The sequence below is a fragment of the Triplophysa rosa genome, linkage group LG3 (assembly GCF_024868665.1).
Source record: "Triplophysa rosa linkage group LG3, Trosa_1v2, whole genome shotgun sequence".
Taxonomy (NCBI): Eukaryota; Metazoa; Chordata; class Actinopteri; order Cypriniformes; family Nemacheilidae; genus Triplophysa; species Triplophysa rosa.
In genome coordinates, this window is record NC_079892.1 from 800,527 (window position 1) to 820,810 (window position 20,284).

At 41.1% G+C, this 20,284-nt stretch overlaps 1 protein-coding gene across 1 annotated transcript; it reads left to right on the forward strand.

The window, feature by feature from the left end:
• Positions 1-4,549: 4,549 nt before the first annotated feature.
• On the forward strand, positions 4,550-19,345 carry gc (GC vitamin D binding protein). The gene is made up of 5 exons (XM_057330488.1): positions 4,550-4,557; positions 5,085-5,225; positions 17,924-18,022; positions 18,174-18,297; positions 19,205-19,345. The coding sequence occupies exons 1-5, from the start codon at positions 4,550-4,552 to the stop codon at positions 19,343-19,345; spliced, it is 513 nt and encodes a 170-aa protein (XP_057186471.1).
• The last annotated feature ends 939 nt before the right edge of the window (positions 19,346-20,284 follow it).

The following is a 20,284-nucleotide window of genomic DNA, read 5'->3' on the forward strand; positions in this document are numbered from 1 at the left end:
TTTATGAGTTTACCGACTCAAGGGACTCCAACCCATACTTTGGTACTTTATGAGTTTACTGACTCAAGGGACTCCAACCCATACTTTGGTACTTTATGAGTTTACCGACTCAAGGGACTCCAACCCATACTTTGGTGGACTATAACCACCCGACGCAACGTCTTATACTATTACTTTTTAAATCTGATTTCTCAAACTTCTTTTATAGTTTACTTTTACTTACTCAGAATGTTCATCAAGTTCAACACAGCAATTTAGGTATATTCAATAGCAGAATTTTGAATAAACAGGCTTCTGCTTACCTTTTTATCTTTAGGTCGACCTGTGTGTTGAACTTGAATCCGTTCCGACTGTTCTCGCCAAAAGGCACAAAATCGTCACTATCTCTCGTCAAATCACGTCACGGGTCACCAATTGTTGGACTTAAAAGGCAGTCCTGCATGCTCAAAAATTTGCACGGAGACGTTCTCCAAAATTAAACAGAAGTTTTATTATCAGATGTAAAAAGTGTAACAAAGCTTTGGGTTGTCAGTCACTCTCCACACTCTCTCAAAAGCCAACAACCCAGATTATTCAAAAAACACACATATTTATTCAGTATTTGACGTCGTTCTCATCTTCTGACTCTGACTTCTTTCTCTCTGTGGAGCATTGCTCCCTAGCAACCAATCACCGTGAACCAGTCCATCTGACTTCGCCCTTCTTTGTCAGTTCCTGCAAAACAACATCTCCCACAACACATGCCCTACATCCTGTGGTCAGTCGCTAGTTTTGAGGAATGTTCCCTAGAGACAGTTTCTTTTTGGGGAGTGTTCCCTAAAGACTTAGTGGTTAGACTTAGTTTCTTGTGGCCGGACAACATACCAACATTCCCAACATTCTTTTAGTAAAAAGAAAACACTCAATCATCTAATGCTTTTAATTATGTAGCGTTGTTTCTTAATCCTATGATTCATTAAAACACATCACAACTCATGATTATACTTAAAACAAATGCAGTGGATTGATTCATAACATTTCTTTTCTGTGTGACTCTTTGTGTGTGTGTGTGTGTGTGTGTGTGTGTGTGTGTGTGTGTGTGTGTGTGTGTGTGTGTGTGTGTGTGTGTGTGTGTGTGTGTGTGTGTGTGTGTGTGTGTGTGTTGACTTAGTTAAATTTATGGTTCCAACCCCCACTTATCCTGTCTCACTCCGCCCGCCACAGTAACTTTTCACTGAGTAAAATAGCAAGCACATGATAAAAGCACACAGCTTAATGATTTAATGAAAGAAAACACTTATTGATTATATTGATAATTAAATCATACTTTTAACTGAAAATTATTTCCACAGTAACCAGCGCGTTATCAGTGCCTGCTTTTTCGCTAACAGAAATCATAGAAAAGGAAACTTATTGTTAGAACATTCACACTACACGTGAAGCAGCAGTGCTGCAGTCATTTTGGCGCCGAGTCTATTTTTGCTGCCCTGCTTAAGCGCAGTTAAAGTGACATAAGTTACAGTGCTTATGGCCAAAATGCTTATGGATTCACGCGAAAAGTAACAGTTTTACCTTTAGCATGTAAAGGGGATGATGTCTGTTGTGTTTTAAACCGGCATCATGACTTCCTAAAATAATGTTTTTTTTAATGAAACCGCAAACACACACCATACAGTAGATGCTACTGTGTACTGTCTATGTGTGAGGGCAGAGCTGGACACTTTCTCCAAGAGCAGCACACCACACACCCCCTTGTGTTCCGGTTCCCCCCGGTCTGCTCATGAGCAGTGGCCCACCGGTGCTGAGGGAAACAACTGCATCATGCTGTCAATCGAAACTGAGCAAATCCTTTTCCACACCTCAGACTTTGCTTTAGTTGCTGGTGCAACCAAAACGTAATCGCCAGAGGCAACCCGTCTGGTTCGGGCAAAGATCTTCAGCTCTAATGGACCATTCTGAGACTCAAATAACTGCAAATACATACAAACTTATATGGACAAAAGTAATGAACAGGTTTAACTACTTTAGTCATTTCGTGAGCAAACATCTTAATGCCTCAGCATATAAAAATCTTTTAAAGTGTTCATTTTATATTAACAGTATTGGCAGGACCCTTTTTTATTCCAACATGACAATGTCCCTGTGCACAGAACAAGATTAAAAAAGAAAAGATTGATTCAGTCTAGTTTGAAAGAACTTGAAGGCTGAGTAGGCAATCCTGTCCAGAAACGTTTTTTGTCATGCTGGTTGGAAGTCTCTTAACATCCTCATAGCAATCAATAAGTAAAGCGAAACATTATTTTTATAATTAGGCTATACAGTATATCTTCTGTGAAAGGCGTAGGGTCAAAAACGTTGGACCAATTACTGCCCTTGGTCCGAGGGCAATGATACGTCATGTGTACATTTTCAGTCAGCGTATTTTGTATCCCACTGCATTCCCTGTTCATGCAGACATCATACGTCATCAGCACGCTCATGTGCGATGTGCAGGCAGCGGGACAATGGCGGACAGAGAGCTGAAACCTGGAGATGTTCGTTATTGTTGTAATGTAATTCACTTTGTGCTGTAACGTTTTCTCATCGGTGAATGTGACATGACTTCACTGGAACCGATCCAACAGCTTCTGGTCTGTGCGCGCGCTCATGTGTTTTGAAGGAGGCATGTCTTTGGATGGTGATTCGCGAGAGGGAGGGATCCTATGATTGCACTGCTAGCAGGCAAACGTTGGCATTTTACAAATGATCTACTCTGCCTTTAGCTGGTCTGCATAAAGTCAAGACCTGAACCCAGCTGAACGCCTTTGGTATGACCAGTAGGTTTACCAGTAGGTTTACAAAAAAAATTCATTTCAGAAAAGAAAAGGTCCTGCAACAAAGATGGGAACAAAATTCTTTAATATTGTATTCATGGCGTAGCATTAACATTTTTTGTGTTGATGGATTTACTGTATTGTAGTGGATTTACTTACATCAATAAACATCTTTGTTAGAAGGGGCATCCCAATACTTTTGTGTACCTACATACAGTATAGTACTCAAAGGACCTATAGGCACATTATATGCCTCATAATAAAATTGTAAAATAGTTCTCAGGGTTAAAAAAATCTTTAGTGTGTAAGTATGAAATATCAATATTGATTTCTGAACATTCTTTGCCAATAAATGTTATTAAGGAACAGATGGAATGGCCCTTGTTGGAATGACAGATCTTGTTTCATCATCAAAGAGTCGATCTGGGTTAGTGGAGACAAATCTAAGAACCTAGATCAAAAGCAAGATCAAAGATCAAAGAAGCCTAAAACTTAGCATCCCCAAGATGCTTGGTACAGCCAACCTGAAAACCACAACACTGTGAAAATGTAAATGCATCCTTTATGTTTTATGCCATGACTGTATTATATACAGCCACAGAAAAAAATTAAGAGACCATTCCAAATTTTAATTTCAAATCAGATTTTCTAGATGTATTGTGGCCATTCCAGTATAGCGTTTCTTGAATTTCAACCAAGTTAAACCTTAGGCGTGACATAAAGTCATCAAACAGCAATGTGAAACACTGACAGCATGACAACATGTTGAAATTTTCCTAAATACATGTACAAATATTACTGTTGTATTGCTCAAAAGTGATTATGAACTTTTTCTTTGCAGTATTTGAGGTCTGAAAACATACAGAGCATTTTGATTATTTTGATCTGTTTCTCCAGTTTTCATTTTCTGCTAATGCAAAATGAATGAAACAAAATGATAATTTTACATAAACACCTATAAATAGTAAAATCAGAAAAATAGTCTCTGAAATGCTCTTTTTCTGTATATTGTTTGTTTTGCCTGTTGTTATGCACTGGTATCTTAGGATACAAAATAATCTCTTCCAATGTCATTGCAAAAAAGTTAGATAGGAAATGTGCTGCTGTCTGCGTCAATAGCCTGGTGGTTAGTAGGCCGACATATAGCGCTAATAAGCTCACGGCAACCCTAATTCGATTCCCGTCTTGTGTGGTCCTTTGCCAATTCTGCTCCCCTGTCTCTACCCAGCACTTTCCTGTCACCTCTCCACTATCCTATCACAATAAAGGCAAAAACCTCATAAGTATAACTTAAAAAAAAAAGAAATGTGCTGGAAAGCATGTGCCAAGAATAAAGATATTTGCTAATTGAGCGCTTCATGCAGTGGAACAAACAGTCCTGAATGAATCTCTTTCTAATCCCAATTCTACAAGTTCTCATGTGGTGCTTTTGGTGAGCTTTGTTAGCCTGCTTTCATGATTCCTATCACCACAGCTTCACTAAATGGATTCCACCATATTTGATTGTGCGTAATTTAGCGTAATGCTTGAGACTAATACATTATTTGTAGAACATGCTTTCGCAAATATTATTATTTTTATTCCCCAGGAAAGACGTTTCTGCCCAATAGACAGATGTACGTGGTAATTGCATATTGGGCCATTTTTGCACTTAGAAGGCCCGCGTTCTAAAATAAATAAATATTGCACCTCTATCAGTAGGTTAATTGCTTTTTGGATGCCATATAGTCTCTGCTGACTGTGGTCACATTAGTTGTATGAGAAGGTAAGTGCCTGTTGTGCGACACTCTCAAGCACATGCAAATAATCATATAAGTCAAAAAGTGCTTCAGTTGAGGGGAAGCAAATTGTGTTTTGGCTGAGACAGTATCTGTCTTAGGATCCTGTTGTTTGCTGTTTATTTTAGAACATTTATTACATTTCTATAAAAAAAATGCTGTCAAATAGTTCTATAGTGCAAGTTTAGCTTTGCTTGCACATTGCAAAACTAGTCTGCATTTGTTTTAGTTCATATCTGTCTCTTTCAACAGCTTCTCAATGCTCCTCTGCATAATTCAGCTGAATGTTAGTCGTCATGTTAATAAAAAAATCTTGGGAGCAAAATGACTTTCGGTAACAACACACCCTCATCTCTGCACAAACGAGGATTATTTGCTGGTTTGATGGGATTAAAGCTAACACCTTTGGTAGCTTTGATTTTTCATTAGAAGTTACTAATAGGGGAGCAGAATATTCAATGCCCTTTATGACTCAGTCTTAAACAGCTTTGATTTACCATCTTTGCATCATAAGTCATTATATTCTCTCCCTCAGGTACTTGTATGAATTTGCCTGGAGACACAGGAACATCCCAGCAGGCTTTGTGCTTAATGTTACTCAAAACTATGTGAGAATGGTAGAGAGATGTTGCCGCCCTGCTACCAAGAACTCTTGTTTCCTCCCAGAGATATTGTGATCTGATTACATTCATTGAAAACCACAGGGTGCTATATGACCCCTGTAAAAGGGCAGGGGTATGTTAGTTGGATATGTTTAACACTGATTATGGTCTGAGCTAAAATGACAATGCTCATCACCTTGTCATTTTCAATCACACATACACACTGTAGAACTGCATATCATTCTAGCATGGTTGTTATTGAGGTTAGAACATTCCAGCAAGTCACAACCAAATTACTGTGACTAGCACTGAAATAACAACGAATGGTGAAGTCTCAGACGGCACGCCCCTAGGCACGCTGCAGTCCATTCAGTCCAACTCCACCTGAAGCATAATACACACAAAGAACTTTCTTGATCTGGGAAACTTTGATGATTAAATTGTTTTAGTTTTCAAGGTTATTAGAAATGTTAAAAATTGATTTGTTGTTTCAACTTAAAAAATCAGTTACCCAGCTGTCTTAAAATTTTGAGTTAATTCAAGATAAAAATATTAGTTATTATTATGTTAAGGCAGCCAGGTAACTTATATTATTTCTTAAGTTCAAACATCAAATTATTTTAACAGTGAGGGATTTCAAGGTAATTGGCTTTCAATGTAAAAAAATATTTTTAGTTGTAGATATCATTAGCAAAACTTAGTACTATTTCAGTTTTATTTCTGAAATAATCAGTATTTTTAACTTCAAGATTGACTCAAATTCGGATCATATTTTTCTTCTCGTTTCTGTGCACACAGCTGCAGCATATTAAAGGGTTTCCCCCTAAAATAATAATTAAGTGTAAAAATAGTTATTACATGAATTTAATGCAAATTGTTGTGTTAACAAAAAGTTGAAATGAACAAAAAAATTAGTGCAGCTGGGTAACTTCATTTTTTAAAATAATAATTCTGACATTATTTATTCTACAATGGAAGTTAAATCGGCCCAGTGTTGTTAGGTTACCAGCGCTGTACAAAATATTTGTGTTCCTGAGAAAAAAAAGACATGCAGGTTTGAAGTGACATGAGGGTGAATAAATAAGAGAATTCATTACAGTTTCGGTGTACTCCTGTTTATTTTAACACCCATTACATTGTAACTGCAAGTGAATTGGATCTTGTGTTACACAAGACTGGGGATGATGGTCAAAGGGTTATGTAAAATGCGAATGCTGTGCTGTCCAGAAATAGCTCAGACAAATAAGCAGCATGGTGTTGTATTTAGCAGAGCATTTTTTGTAATATTTTAAGGCTACGAATATCATTTACGCATTTGGCAGAAGCTTTTATCCAAAGCGACTTACATTGCATTGTACTACACATTTGTTTCTGAGTCTGACTATGTACAATCCCCAGGTATCGAACCCATTACCTTGGCGTTGTTAGCGCCATGCTCACTGAACCACAGGAAAGCTTTATAAATGTATTAACTAGCGTAGCTAAAGGCTAGCTTTCTCCATAGTTCTTTGTTTTGAAATGAAACACTACTATTGAGTCTGCATGGTTTAGGATGTTTTTGAGCTTGCATTATTTTTATCTGTGAACACTGATGCATTGCAGCTGCCTTGAATTGATTTAAATGGAAATGCCATTTTGTGCACTGTCTGCAGATACAAAACCAGTTTTTCAATTTCCAAACCCTAAGACAAGTTGAACAACTTCCTCCGGCTATGCACAGACAGAATACATTTATTAGAATGTCTGTGGGCATCAACAAAAAGTGTAATTACTTCAGAAAAGTTAATAATAATTATTATTATTATTATTTTGTATAGTGCAATTAAAAGTTGCTTTCTCAAAGTGCTTCACAGTAGACATCACATCAGGTAAAACAACACAATTTGTAAAAAATACTTTGTAAAACAACACAACAACAACAAAAACAAATAATATAATCAAGTAAAAGCAATCCTAAAATAAAATGTTTTAAGAAGAGATTTAAAAATCGCAAGAGAATTTGCCTCCCTGATGTCTGCCGGTAGAGAGTTCCAAAGCTTAGGAGCGTATGAGGAGAATGCTCTATCACCCATGGTGCGAAGCCGTGTCTTGGGAACCACTAAAAGACCACACTGAGAAGAGCGCAAATTTCGACATGGTGTGTACGGCAATAACAGGTCAGACAGGTATACCTCGGAGCCAGGTCATGCAAAGCCTTAAATGTTAACATAAGGATCTTAAAATCAATACGGTATCTTACAGGGAGCCAGTGTAGAGACTCCAACACAGGAGAAATATGATCACAAAACCTGGCCCCAGAAAGAATTCTAGCAGCTGAGTTTTGCACATATTGTAATTTGTTAATGGAGTTTTTTGATACTCCAGCAAGAAGACCATTACAATAGTCAATACGCGAAAAAACAATAATACTTGATCTAACAGATTATGTAGAGCTAATCAGTTCACATCTATTACACACATAATAAATGATATAGATGATTCTGTGAATTGCGTCATATAACATGTCATTTGTATATAACTTCCGAGGCGCAGCGCTGCACGTGTGACTCGTGACTCAGGCTCTATGTTTGTTTGATTGTCTTGTTTTTAAGTGTTTTTATTTAGTTTAAATTTAGTCTGTTATACATGATGGCTGATTTTTGGATAAATCTGGGCCTGGTTGTGTTTATTTTACAACCAGGCCCAGCTTTATGGACAAAATAAAAGCTTTTTACAGCTTTATGGACAAAACCGGTAAACACTTGTTCACCGTCAGCCGCGAAAAACTTGGTTTATTCGTGGAAGCTTCTACTGGACTTGCGTTCGTTTGCTGTTTGGCCACCTACGGATTCAGCGCTTTTTAAAGATATCCCAGAATGTCTTCTGGTTGGTCTTGGCTGGAAAAAGTACAAAGGGAAACGGAGGAAAAGGGGATCGAGAGGAGGAATACGTAAGAGGCTACGGAGAAGAGGTTGTAGGCTGCCCTTACCTGCCATCATCCAATCAAATGTCAGATCTTTAAGGAATAAACTCGACGAGTTGTCTGCGTTAATCAGATATTATGAGGATTATCGTTGCACAAGCCTTTTTTGCTTTACCGAGACTTGGCTCTCCCAGGAAACAGAGGACTTTCATCTGGATGATTTTACTTTGATTCGGTTTGACCGGGATATTCTTAAAACTCAGAAAACAGTTAGTGGGGGGCTTTGTATGGCTATAAATAATAGATAGGCAACGAACTTTACGCTGAGGGAAACCAAGTGTTCAAAACACTATGAAATCATGGTGGTTTCCTTTCGTCCACATTACAGTGATATTGGTATATGTCCCGGTGTTGTGCCTAGAAATGCACCCCTGCCAGATTATGCACCCTCTGTCATGAACGTGGGTGGTGAGGACAAGGACAGAGGACCCAAGTGCAGACAGCGGGTAAGGGGTTAACAAGACAGACTTTAATTATAACTAAAAAATACAAAACAAAGACCCACGTGGGGGAACATAACAAAACATAGCAACAAGGACAGGGACTAACTAGACTAGAAATAATAACAACACTTGACATAACCACAATAAACTAAACTAACTGCAGAACAGTAACTCACCCACATGACACAAACAGAACACAACAGAACAATGAACCAGCACGAGACAGAAGACACAAGGGCATAATAAAGGGGAAAAATCAAGAGGGGACAGGTGCAGGACATGAACTAATTAACAAACAATAACGAGACGAAAGGGCGGGAACAGAGACGCCACACCGGAGAGTGGAAGACCATGAGGGACAAAACGTCACTCTCCACATAAAACAAGAGGTTCTATCATGGTTCTGCCACTAGGTCAAGAGAAGCAAGACATGGTGGGTCAGAACCATGACACCCTCCCTCCCCACAATGGCTAGGGTGAGGATTAGGTGTTAGGGGAGGGGTTGGTATTAGGATTAGGTGTGGGGACGGGTTAGATTTAGCCAATCGGACAGCGTGTTATAGAAGGAGGTGCATAATCTGGCATGGGTGCATTTCTCGGCACAACACCTGGACCTGATTTTATGTTTGCTGCTGAGAACATTGCTGACACTTTTAATAACACTGCAAACGGAGTTGGTGATCAGCCGGTGTTTCTGCTTGGAGAGCGACGTTACTACATTTTTGCCGAACCTTGAGCAATATGTCACATCTGCAACTAGACTGGATAAAACATTGGATCTTTGCTATGGAAACATACCTGGTGCTTACATCTCTAACGTACGTCAAAAGCTAAAGACTGAGAAAGTGCAAACCAGGTCTTTTCAGGTATGGGACTTTGATTCCACTGAAACATTAAAAGGATGCTTCGAAGAAACAGATTGGAATGAATTTTAAAGGACTGTGGAAATGATGTTGATATGTTAAATGCTTCCATTTCTGGGTGTGTGGATTTTTGTGTGCACAGTGTTATTCCTGTGAAACGTGTAAAATGTTACCCTAATAACAAACCTTGGGTTACAAAGGATTTAAAACACTGTTTGAATAAAAAATATAGCTTTTTTAAATGGAGATAAACATGGTGTTAAACTCTTGCAAAAAGAATTAAAACAAAAAACTAGGGAGGCTAAACTGCAGTACAAATGGAAGGTTGAGGAAAAGTTCAAAGTGGGAAATGCGCGGTTGGCCTGGCAAGGCCTAAATAGTATGATGGGGAGGAATCAGAGGCAACACAATATCCAGTGTCCTGATTCTGTTTGTTTTGCCACTGAACTGAATCAGTTCTATGCTCGTTTTGATAATACGTCTGATGAGAAATGGACTCCTACAGGGCCTCCTGTATTTCCCCCTCTAACAATAGAGGAAAAGACAGTGGAACAGGTTTTATTACGAGTTAAACCTCAAAAGACAACAGGGCCTGATGGACTAAAGGGGAAGGTGCTGAGGGAATGTGCAACACAGCTGAAGGGAGTGTTAACACAGCTTTTTCAGCTGTCATTTGATTGTAATGTCGTACCTCAGGCCTAGAAAGAGAGTACTATTATTCCACTGCCAAAAAAGGCACATGCTAAGGATCCTATTGACTATAGACCAGTGGCATTAACATCTGTGATCTGTAAGTGTATGGAGAGAGTAGTTTGTCAACAACTCTCCCAGGCAATGATTGGGAAATTGGATCCTCTGCAGTTTGCCTATAGAGTTGGGCGAGGAGTTGAAGATGCCACCCTCACTCTGATGGATAAATTGGGAAAGTACCTGGATGTGGCAGATTGTTGTGTTTGGATTTTATTCATGGATTTTTCTTCCGCTTTTAATACTGTGATCATACTCTTTTGAGGCGGCTGGAGGAGTTGCAGGTGCACCAAACTCTTATTTTATGGATTCACCGTTTTTTACGGGACCGTCCACAGCATTGGTGAATGGCAAAAAGTCTGAGAATGTGGTTTTAAACACGGGCCTTCCACAGGGGTGTGTTTTATCACCAATTTTATTTTCTATTTATATACTGTAAATGAAATGACCTGTGATCAGGGCCGGACTTAGGAGGATGGGGGCCCCTGGGCTTGAGTTGTTTTCGGGGCCCCCGTACTATTTAAAATCATATGTTTGTTTGCATTTGTAAATGTTTTTTTCTCCAATGACCAACAATGACACTTGTTCATTGGTTTACACGTTTATAATGCTTGTCTTGACAGTGGGAGCCACAAGTGGTGCATTTATAGCGTGTAGGAAGTTTCAAACATACTTAAATGTAAAATCCAATCAACATTAATAATCAACATTACAATATCAAGGGGACTACAGTTTTTGACATAATCATACAGCCCTACCATTATGTATATTAAAATTAAATTTATTGATTCATAAAAAGAAAACTACTAAAAAGGAACAAATGTGTGTGTTTTGCCTGTATTTCTGGAGGATCTTGAGAGATTATACGTCTCGGATCAAAAATTTGTGAACCCCTGCATTAACATGAAACCAACAATGACTTGTTTATTGTTAGTTAATGCCAAATACAATTGTGTTCATGGTGCTTGTTCAATGTTTTTAAAAATATTAGTAAATACTGAAAATAAAGATTAACAAATGCAGACATGTAATCTAATGCTTAACTAATGTTAACAAATGCAACGGTGTAAAGTGTTAAAAATATATTAGTATTCTATTGCAATTCCATCAGTAAAGCATATGACAGATCTATGAGTTTGAAATGCACATTAAAATTGTATTCATTTAATGAGATGAAATGTCTTATTATGGCTTAAATAGTTTCATAATAATGAGATGGGTCCATAGTTTTGTAAAGTCTAGTTAACTGAGCTTGTGCAGGGCAAATAGGGCACCCCTCTGTTATAAATCGTTTTAAATCTTTTAATTACTTTATGACTAACATAACATCATGTTCATGTCAAATTCTTAAATGTAAATCTAAGAGACTGTTTAATGCAGCTCACATGCCATGAATCCATGAATGGTATATCTGCAAGGTATCATCTTAATTTAGCATTTACATTTTGCCAGATATCTCAACGTCAGAAATGAAATAACTATCTAAACGCAGTTTGAAAAAGCACGAGCAGTTTGTCCCTTCACGCGTCCTGTAGTTCTGTTGTTTTAACTTTGTTTATTAGTTAGCAGAATGTTTTCATTTTTTATGGATTTAACAGTGTTTGCATATTATTTACAAGAACCGCTTATGGTCACAGAACGGGAAATATTAGAAAAAAACTCTATATTACCAGTTTTTATTCAGAGTTGTCTGCAGAACACAACACTTTTCATAACATGTTTTTTGTAAAAGCAAAGAAAGTGTAACAATAACAACAGCTAGTAGACTACTGCATCTACCTGGCGATGAACCGATCTGTCGTGTTCAGTGAGCGGACACAGACTGTCAGGAGCGAGCGTCAAATGGAAAACGCGGAGTGGAATCATATAGCGGTGTATTCAGAGAAAGTTTTTCGCGGGGATGTGAATCCTCTCTACTCTACTTCGTCTACCAAAGGGTGCCAGCCTGTGAGGGCAAATGGGCAGCGGCTCAAGCCACAGAGCCACCCAGTGAACGCGTTCCGGCTCCCATCGGTCCGCGAGTTTCAAAGGAGAAATAACTGAAATAAAACTGGAGGGTGGCGGCCTGGCGGTAGATGGGTGTGAAAAACGGGAGTTTTGACAGGTATGCTCTGGATTCTCTGCCTAAAGATCAAGGTGTGGTGCCATGGGTGTAAAGAATCATTATTTCCTAAATGCTGTTTTTTCGCGTTCTTGTCTCTCAGTCTTTGGTTTTCTTTAAGCGCGGCACTGCGATTGCGCTTGTCAGCCGTTAGAACAAGCGTCTTAATGAGCAGACAGGTTTCAACTGAGGTAAACATGATGGATAGAATACACAAATAACCAACCAGGAAACGCCAACATGACTGACGGAACGTTTAGCCAATTAAACGACATCATTCCTTACATAAGGCAGTGCTATTGAACCTTGGTAGGCCAATGCACAAAGTTTAAATGAAAAATAAAATGACTGGCATATAACTAAACAAATCAAATGAACGAGAGCAGGCGAGGCCCCTGAAGGGCGGGGCCCCTGGGCTGGTGCCCAGTCAAGGCCAATGGCAAGTCCGGCCTTGCCTGTGATAATGATAATCTGACACTACGCAAATATGCAGATGATATGGCATTAGTGGGACGTGTAAAGGATTTTCAGTCATTAGATACTAATCTAATTTTGTTAACTATATCACAATTTGGACAGAGGAGAGTTCTTTGCAGCTTAATATTAGTAAAACCAAAGAAATGTGTTGTGGGGCAAATAGTGTACTAAGCACTTTGTGAACCTTTATTAGTTGGTGGAGAGGAAGTTGGGCAAAGGTGGGCTCTTTTAAATATTTAGGTACAGAGATTGATTCTCAATTTTCATTCGATAAGCATTCAGATAGTGTTTTTAAAAAGGCTTGTCAATGTTTAGGGTTATTGAGAAAACTGATGAGTTTTAATATTGAAAAGGACATTTTGATGGTTGTATATAAATCACTTATTGAATCTGTTCTTGTTTTTAATATTGTATCCTGGTTCAACTCTCTCTCTGTTAAAAGCAAAAACAAACTTTTGAGGATTATAAATGTGGCGAGTAAGATAATTGGTGAGAGACAAACACCTCTTTCTGATCTTTTTACTGTGGCATTAAAAAGAAAAGCCTTAGTTATTGTGGGAGACTCTTTTCATCCTCTGTATAGTTCTTTCCAGTTACTTCCTTCTGGCAGACGGTATAAAGTGCCTTTAGTGAAAAGGGTCAAGTATAAGAAGACCTTTATCCTAACTGCAATTTGTATTTTAAATAGGACCGTAATATGAATTTATATATTTATATAGTTTTTATGGGATGTATGAAATGTTATGTGTTGCTGTAATGAGTATTGTTTGTGTGTCTGAGCCTTTTGTCTAAAGACAATTTTCTACCCCGTTGGGGATAGACAATAAAGCTTTTTGAATTTAATTTAATTTAATGTGTCTTTAGATAAGAGGCAGCGTTGACTGAAAACAGTATATTAAAAGAGAGTAAAGTATTTTAAAAACATAAACATCTTTCGTAAGGAAGCACTTATTGTCTGTGCAATTTGTACAGAATGAAGCTGTCGAATTAAAAGCTAAATACTGCAAACATAATGCTAATCCTAAATAGGTTGCTTTGTTAGCTTTTAAACAACAGGAATTTTCTACATTTCTTGCATATGTATGCCAGCTTTTTCTTAATATCCAGTAAAAAGACAAAATTGTAGCCTACTCATTAGTGGATATACCAAGAGAGGCTATATGTGCTTGTAATTTAGATTATTGGCTATACTACAGCACTTACTTCCTGAAGAGCATAATTGGTTACTTTGTTTCTGTTGTTATGTGTCTTGTCTGAACGCAATCACGTATTCCACAGGTATTATTACCATCCTGTCATGATCGTGGTGGTGCATGGACAGAGGACCCAGGTGCAGACAGTGGGTTAGGGGTTAACAAGACAAAAAACGTCTTGGTTACGGATGTAACGTCTTGGTTACGGATGTAACCTCAGTTCCCTGATGGAGGGAACGAGACGTTGTGTCGAGCCGACAGATGGGGTTCGCTCTTGAGAACCTATCAACTTCTGACTAGTTTAGAAAAGGCCAATGAAATTGGTGAATGAAATTTGCATGCCGGACTCCGCCCCCGGATATCCGGGTATAAAAGGGAGATGGCGTGCTGCATTCATTCATGTTTGGTCTGAGGAGCCTGAGCATCCCTCGACCGCTGCGGCGGGCGGCCAGCGTTGTGGCAAGAAGGACACAACATCTCGTTCCCTCTATCAGGGAACTGAGGTTACATCCGTAACCAAGACGTTCCCTTTCTGTCGGTCTCTCAAAGTTGTGTCGAGCCGACAGATGGGGTTCCTATGGAAAACGCCACAGCGCTGTGCCGCATCACAATCTCCATCGGAGCGACGCTGACTGGCATGGGCGAGTCAGACGAGCGCTACTGCAAAATTGTAACCGTCCAGTGGAGAGGTAGGGGGTCCCAGAGCTTTTGAAGAAAAGGTGGGAAGCCCCTGCCACCGGCCGTCACGGGCGGAGGCCTTGATTCTCTAACAGCGAGAAGCTGCCCGGCACGGTAAGAGCCACTGGGTAAGCATTATTCCCCCCTGGGGGAAAAACGCTACAGAGACCACTACGTCCGTAGGGAGGAATTAGTGGAGACACCAACATGGTCTCACCATCAGGGGAGAACTCATGGGAAAATGTGCAGACTGAAGGAGTTAACCGCAAGGTGGGAGTCCACCTAGGGAGGTCATGGGTTACCAAGGTGGGAACCATTCATGAGAACACGCATCCGTGTGTGTGTTTGTCTCTGTGTCTGTGTGTGTTGGTGCGTGTGCGTGTTCTGTGTGTGGAGTGTTTTGTGTGTGGGTGTGTCTGTCTTCTGTGTTTTCAACCTTTTCTTGTTTTTGCATGTACAACTTTGATTGTTTTGCTTGTAGTCAATGTGTCTCATGTGCAGCTGCTTTGTAACAATGAAAATTGTAAAAGCGCTATATAAATAAAGTTGAGTTGAGTTGAGAGTTGAGAATACGTCAGACAGAACCGCCCACTGGGGGGGGGTAACCACGTCTGGAGCACTAGGTCCAGTTACAGCTATGTAAATGGCTCAACTGTTCCCCGGCCTAAGGGGGCAGGGCTGCTCTGCCCAGCCTGCCCCCAGGAAGGTGCTTAGTGATGGATGGAATGCCTGTTGATTTACCCAGTGGGGAAAGAATGGAGGCGGAAATAGCCGCTGACCCACCTAAGGAAGGGGGAAGGGCTTTCGCAGGCGTACGCCCTACCGGCTGCCGGTCCTACATTTTGCCTTGCAGGACGCACGGTTCCACGCGTAGGTTGTAGAACCTCGCGAAGGAGATGGGCATAGCCCAACCCCGCAGCTCTGCAGATGTCTGCTAGAGAGGCGCCCTGAGCCAGTGCCCATGAGGAGTGTGCCTCACTCCTAACGGGCAGGGGCGATCTTGAGATCGGTCTGCCGTAGCGACGGCATCCACGATCCAGTGCGCCAGCCTCTGTTTGGAGACAGCCCTCCCCTTCTGCTGACCTCCAAAACAGACAAAGAGCTGCTCAGAGCTTCTGAAGCTCTGTTTGCGGTCCAAGCAGAGGTGCAGTGCGCGTACTGGACACAACACGGATGGGGTTGGGTCTTCCTCCCCAGTGGGGAGCGCCTGCAGGTTCACCACCTGGCCTCTAGGGGGAGTGGTGGGAACTTTGGGCACGTAGTTGGGCCGGGGTCTCAGGAACACGTGAGAATCACCGGGCCCGAGTTCTAGGCAATCTGTGGACACGGAGGGTGCATGTAGGTCCCCTACCCTCTGGGAGGTGAGCGCCATCAGGAGAGCCGTCTTTATCGTGAGGTGAGAAAGAGCGGCAGCTCCGAGGGGCTCTAAGGGGGGGGGCCTCTCAAGGCCTGCCACCTAGGTCACAAGAGGGTACGGGGCACGGTTGAGGCGGTCGCCTTCTCGCGCCCCTTAGGAACCAATGACCAGGTCGTGCTGTCCCAGAGGCTTCCCAGCAACTGGGTCGTGATGAGCGGCCGTAGCGGCTACATACACTCCCAGTGAAGAGGGTGGAGAGGTTACTCTCCAGTCTCTCTTGAGGAAGGGACAGCACGTTCCCGATCGAGCAACTCCGCAGGTCTTCTCTTCGAGAAGAGCACCAAGACGAGAAGAGGCGCCACTTATGGGCATATAGCCGCCTAGTGGCCGAGGCCGTAGCCTGAGAGATGTCACAACCCTCGCAGGGGGTGGGCCACTCAGGATCTTCTCGTCCCGTCCAGACATGGATTCCAGGTGTCTGCCTGGGATGTCGTTACATTCCCTTCCCCTGTGACAGAAGGTCCTCTGTCAGGGGAATCGGCCAGGGGGAGTTGTTATCAGAAGCACCAGCTCTGAGAACCAAGTCCGGTTGGGCCAGTAGGGCGCAACTAGTACCACTTGATGCTCCTCTTCCCTGACCTTGCACAGGGTCTGTGCAATGTGGCTCACGGGGGGGAAGGCGTACTTCCGCTTGTCCCACGGCCAGCTGTGTGCAAGATCATCCGTGCCGAGGGGTGCCTCGGTCACGGAGTACTAAAGCGGACAATGGGTGGAGTCCGGGGAGGCAACAGGTCCACCTGTGCCTGGCCGAACTGCTCCCAAATGAGCGGGCGCGGGGATGGAGTCGCCACTCTCCACGAGGCATCGACTGATGAGAGAGCGTGTTGGCTGTCTGGTTCAGGACGCCTGGGATGTGTGTGGCTCGCAGGGAGCTGATCACCTACTGACTCCAAAGAAGGAGGCGTCGGGCTAGTCGTGTTAGCTGCCGTGAGCGAACGCCACTGACGATTGTTATACGCCATGGCACCTGGGTCGTGTGCTCCCTACTTGGGCTTGCGCATTATATCCCATGTAGTTCTCCCCGCTGGTGAGACCATGCTTGTGTCTCAACATGTAACCTCCCCTTACAGTATGATGTGGTCTCCATAGCACACTCTTTCAGTAGAGAGAGCAGTGCTTCCCAGTGTTCCCTTACAGTACCAGGCGGCTATCTCGCTAAAATAGAGAAACAACGCCACCACCCGTGATGGCCGTCGGTACGAGCCTCTTGAAGTATGCTACTAGTTACCGATTCCACTGGAAGATTGCGTCTCGCGGTAGCGCTCACTTGTGACTCACTAGTCCAGTCAGTGTAGCTCCGCTTGAGCTCGTGATGCGGCTCAGCGCCGTGGCGTGTCGTATAGGACCCCAGTCTGTCTCTCAACACAATGTCAAGAGACCGACTGAAAAGGAACTTCTCAGTTACGACTGTAACCTTTGTTCCCTGATGGAGGGAACGAGATGTTGTGTCTTCCTGCCACAACGCTTTGCCGGCCCACTGCAGCGACCTGGAGATGTCTCTCAGGTTCCTCAACCCAAAAAGTTGAATGAATGGGTGCCGCCATCTCCTTTTATACCAGTATGCACGGGGCGGAGACGTGCGCGTGCCATTTGCCAAGTTCATTGGCATTTTAAATTCCCCTCGGAGATGCTAGGTTCTCAAGATCAAACCCCAGTCTGTCTCTCAACACAACCTCTCGTTCCCTCTATCAGGGAGCAAAGGTTACAGTCGTAACCGAGACGTTAATTATAATAATATTCTTGCAGTTTAAGAATTTATTTAATTCGGTATCATTTAATTTGGTTTTATTTCTTTGCCAAAAACCCTGATAATGTTCACAATTATGATTTACATCAGTGCTGACTTTACGGTCATATATCTGAACTCAAATTTCTTTTTACAGCGGCTCCAGCTGACAGGCTTAAATGTTTTTCTAAGGTTTCTCTCCAACGTTTGCAACAACCAGAATATAATATCTTACAGATATGGGTAAATATGACATGGCTTTCACACCATCATCACAACTGAACATGTTATCTTTTTTATGTGTCATACAAAAGAGTAGCAAATTGTACATTTGGCCATTTGGTTTGCCTGTAGTCCACCTTCTCATTGTCCTTACAGTATGTCATATTTCCAGGCTGTCTGCATATGGAAATCTCTTAGGAGGATCCTTTGAAGAGGTATCAACTATTTCCATTCAATTCCAGTCTGGGCTAGATAAATGTTGTTTACAGCCCCAGCGTGATTGTAAAATTGAAGAGGTGAGGAAACCAGTCACAACTCTCAAATTTAGAGGATGGGCACAAGCACAATGAAAAGCACCTCTCAGATTCAAACCTCTCAATTAACTGGACCGCTGCCATCACTCCATCTGACAGCCTTTGTTTGAGGGCTTTGTTCAAGTTACAAGGTCTATTCCCTATTTCTGTTGATAGTAACTTTTTAAACTAGGTTATAACAAAGCCTATTGCTCACTGAAAGACGTCATACTATGCACCTATCTCTAGCACCTATTGTATTATTGCTCCTGTATGATATATCACTGTATTGCTCCCTGAACTCTCTGTAAGTCGCTTTGGATAAAAGCATCTGCTAAATGAAAATATATGTAAATGACTATGACATTTTTACTACTGAACACGACAAACATAATAAATGCTGTGGCACTGGTACTGTGTGCTTCTGTATGATATTTTATCAGAAAGTTCTTGCAGTCCTTGAGAGATTTCCTTTCAAAGAGTGACCTTCTTTTCTTTGTTCTTTTTCCATGCCTCAATAGAGTGTCTTTAATTCAGAAATAACAGCAACAGATCTCAAAGCTGCTCCATCCCTTATAGAAAAGAATTTCATGTTTTTCACATGTGGTGACATGTTTTTCACATGTGATCCCATGTGTTTTTGAATCCATGTGGATTTTCCTAAGGGCTATATTTTATCATTATCATTTAAATAATTCCGTTTTAAGAGAACTAGTAAATTGCAGCAGTTATATCAAAATCCCTCCTTTTCAAAGAGAAACAAACCCAGAGATAAATTAATCAGGACTTTAGAAAAGAGTCTTCAGATCCACCTGCAAATTGCCACAAAAGCTTTGCGATAGCAGGGTTTACCTATTCATCAATGTCATGAAAATATGTGCTGTAGTTATTTCTTTTCTATTCATTATAGCTAACAAGCTTTCAGAAGGTTCTCTGCAATGAATCAAAACTGGATGCCATGACTGAGGAATTCAGCGGGTGCTGCAGGAAACCTGCCCTGGATACGCTTCCCTGTGTGGATGCCTTGACAAGACAACCACGTCTGTCTTGACAAGACAACCACGTCTGTCTCCAGATTTAATCTTCTTTCATCCCAGTTCTGCGCAGAAAACCAACCACAGGGAATTGACAGGTGCTCATTTCACATTCATCAAATATTCTGACATGGGGAATTCTAAGAAAGAATTTTTATATGTATCTTTTTTTAAGAAAGGCATTTCAGTCGTTCTGCTCTGTTATTATTTCCACTGGTGTAAAAGAGGTAATAATGATATGCTAAGCAATAAGACATATTGCATGTTAAAGACAGATTAATGAATACAGATTAAATGCAGTTTTTAGAAGTCAACTTGATCTTTATCCCAAATTCAATGGAGAGGTTTCTCTTGATACACTAGCACTTTAAAGGGCAAAAGTGTGAATTTTCATGCATTATGCATTATTCACTGTGTAGATATATGATTACATAAAAATTCAACTCACTATGCTTATGAAGTGAAGGACAAAAAAACAGACTTCATTAACATAAAAAACAGATTTGGGCTTTTTATCATTTCAATTAAGTCCAGATAATGAAGCTCTGACATATTCTTCAACACAATGCCTCTTTTGATTTTCCAATTTTCCACAACCAAATTATACCAAAGGTCTGTTTGGTTTGTAAGATATTTTAAGACCAGCCTACAATCTTCTGTGGTATTTCCATAATGTTCTTGCTATTGGTCTTAAATGTCAATTAACATTTTTAAGTGCCGATCCCATTCATTTTTCGCTTTCTCGATCTATTTCAATTGTTTTATCAGCTCACAATTACTGTCCTGCAAATAATATCTGGTTTGAGCACCAAGCATTAGAACAGGTTGCCCTCAAACAAAGATCTGAAACCATTGACCTTTTCAGCTTCAATTATAGAAGGGAGTCATGGCTGGTCTCTGATCAGCACCTCTTGCCTGGTTCATTTAGTGAAAATGTAGGCAGCATACACGGCATG

Coding starts and splice junctions, on each gene's coding strand:
- gc (XM_057330488.1), top strand. Junction 5,226..17,923: donor CCTGCTACCAAGAACTCTTG/TTTCCTCCCAGA, acceptor TCTGAACTCAAA/TTTCTTTTTACAGCGGCTCC. Junction 18,298..19,204: donor GTGATTGTAAAATTGAAGAG/GTGAGGAAACCA, acceptor TATTCATTATAG/CTAACAAGCTTTCAGAAGGT.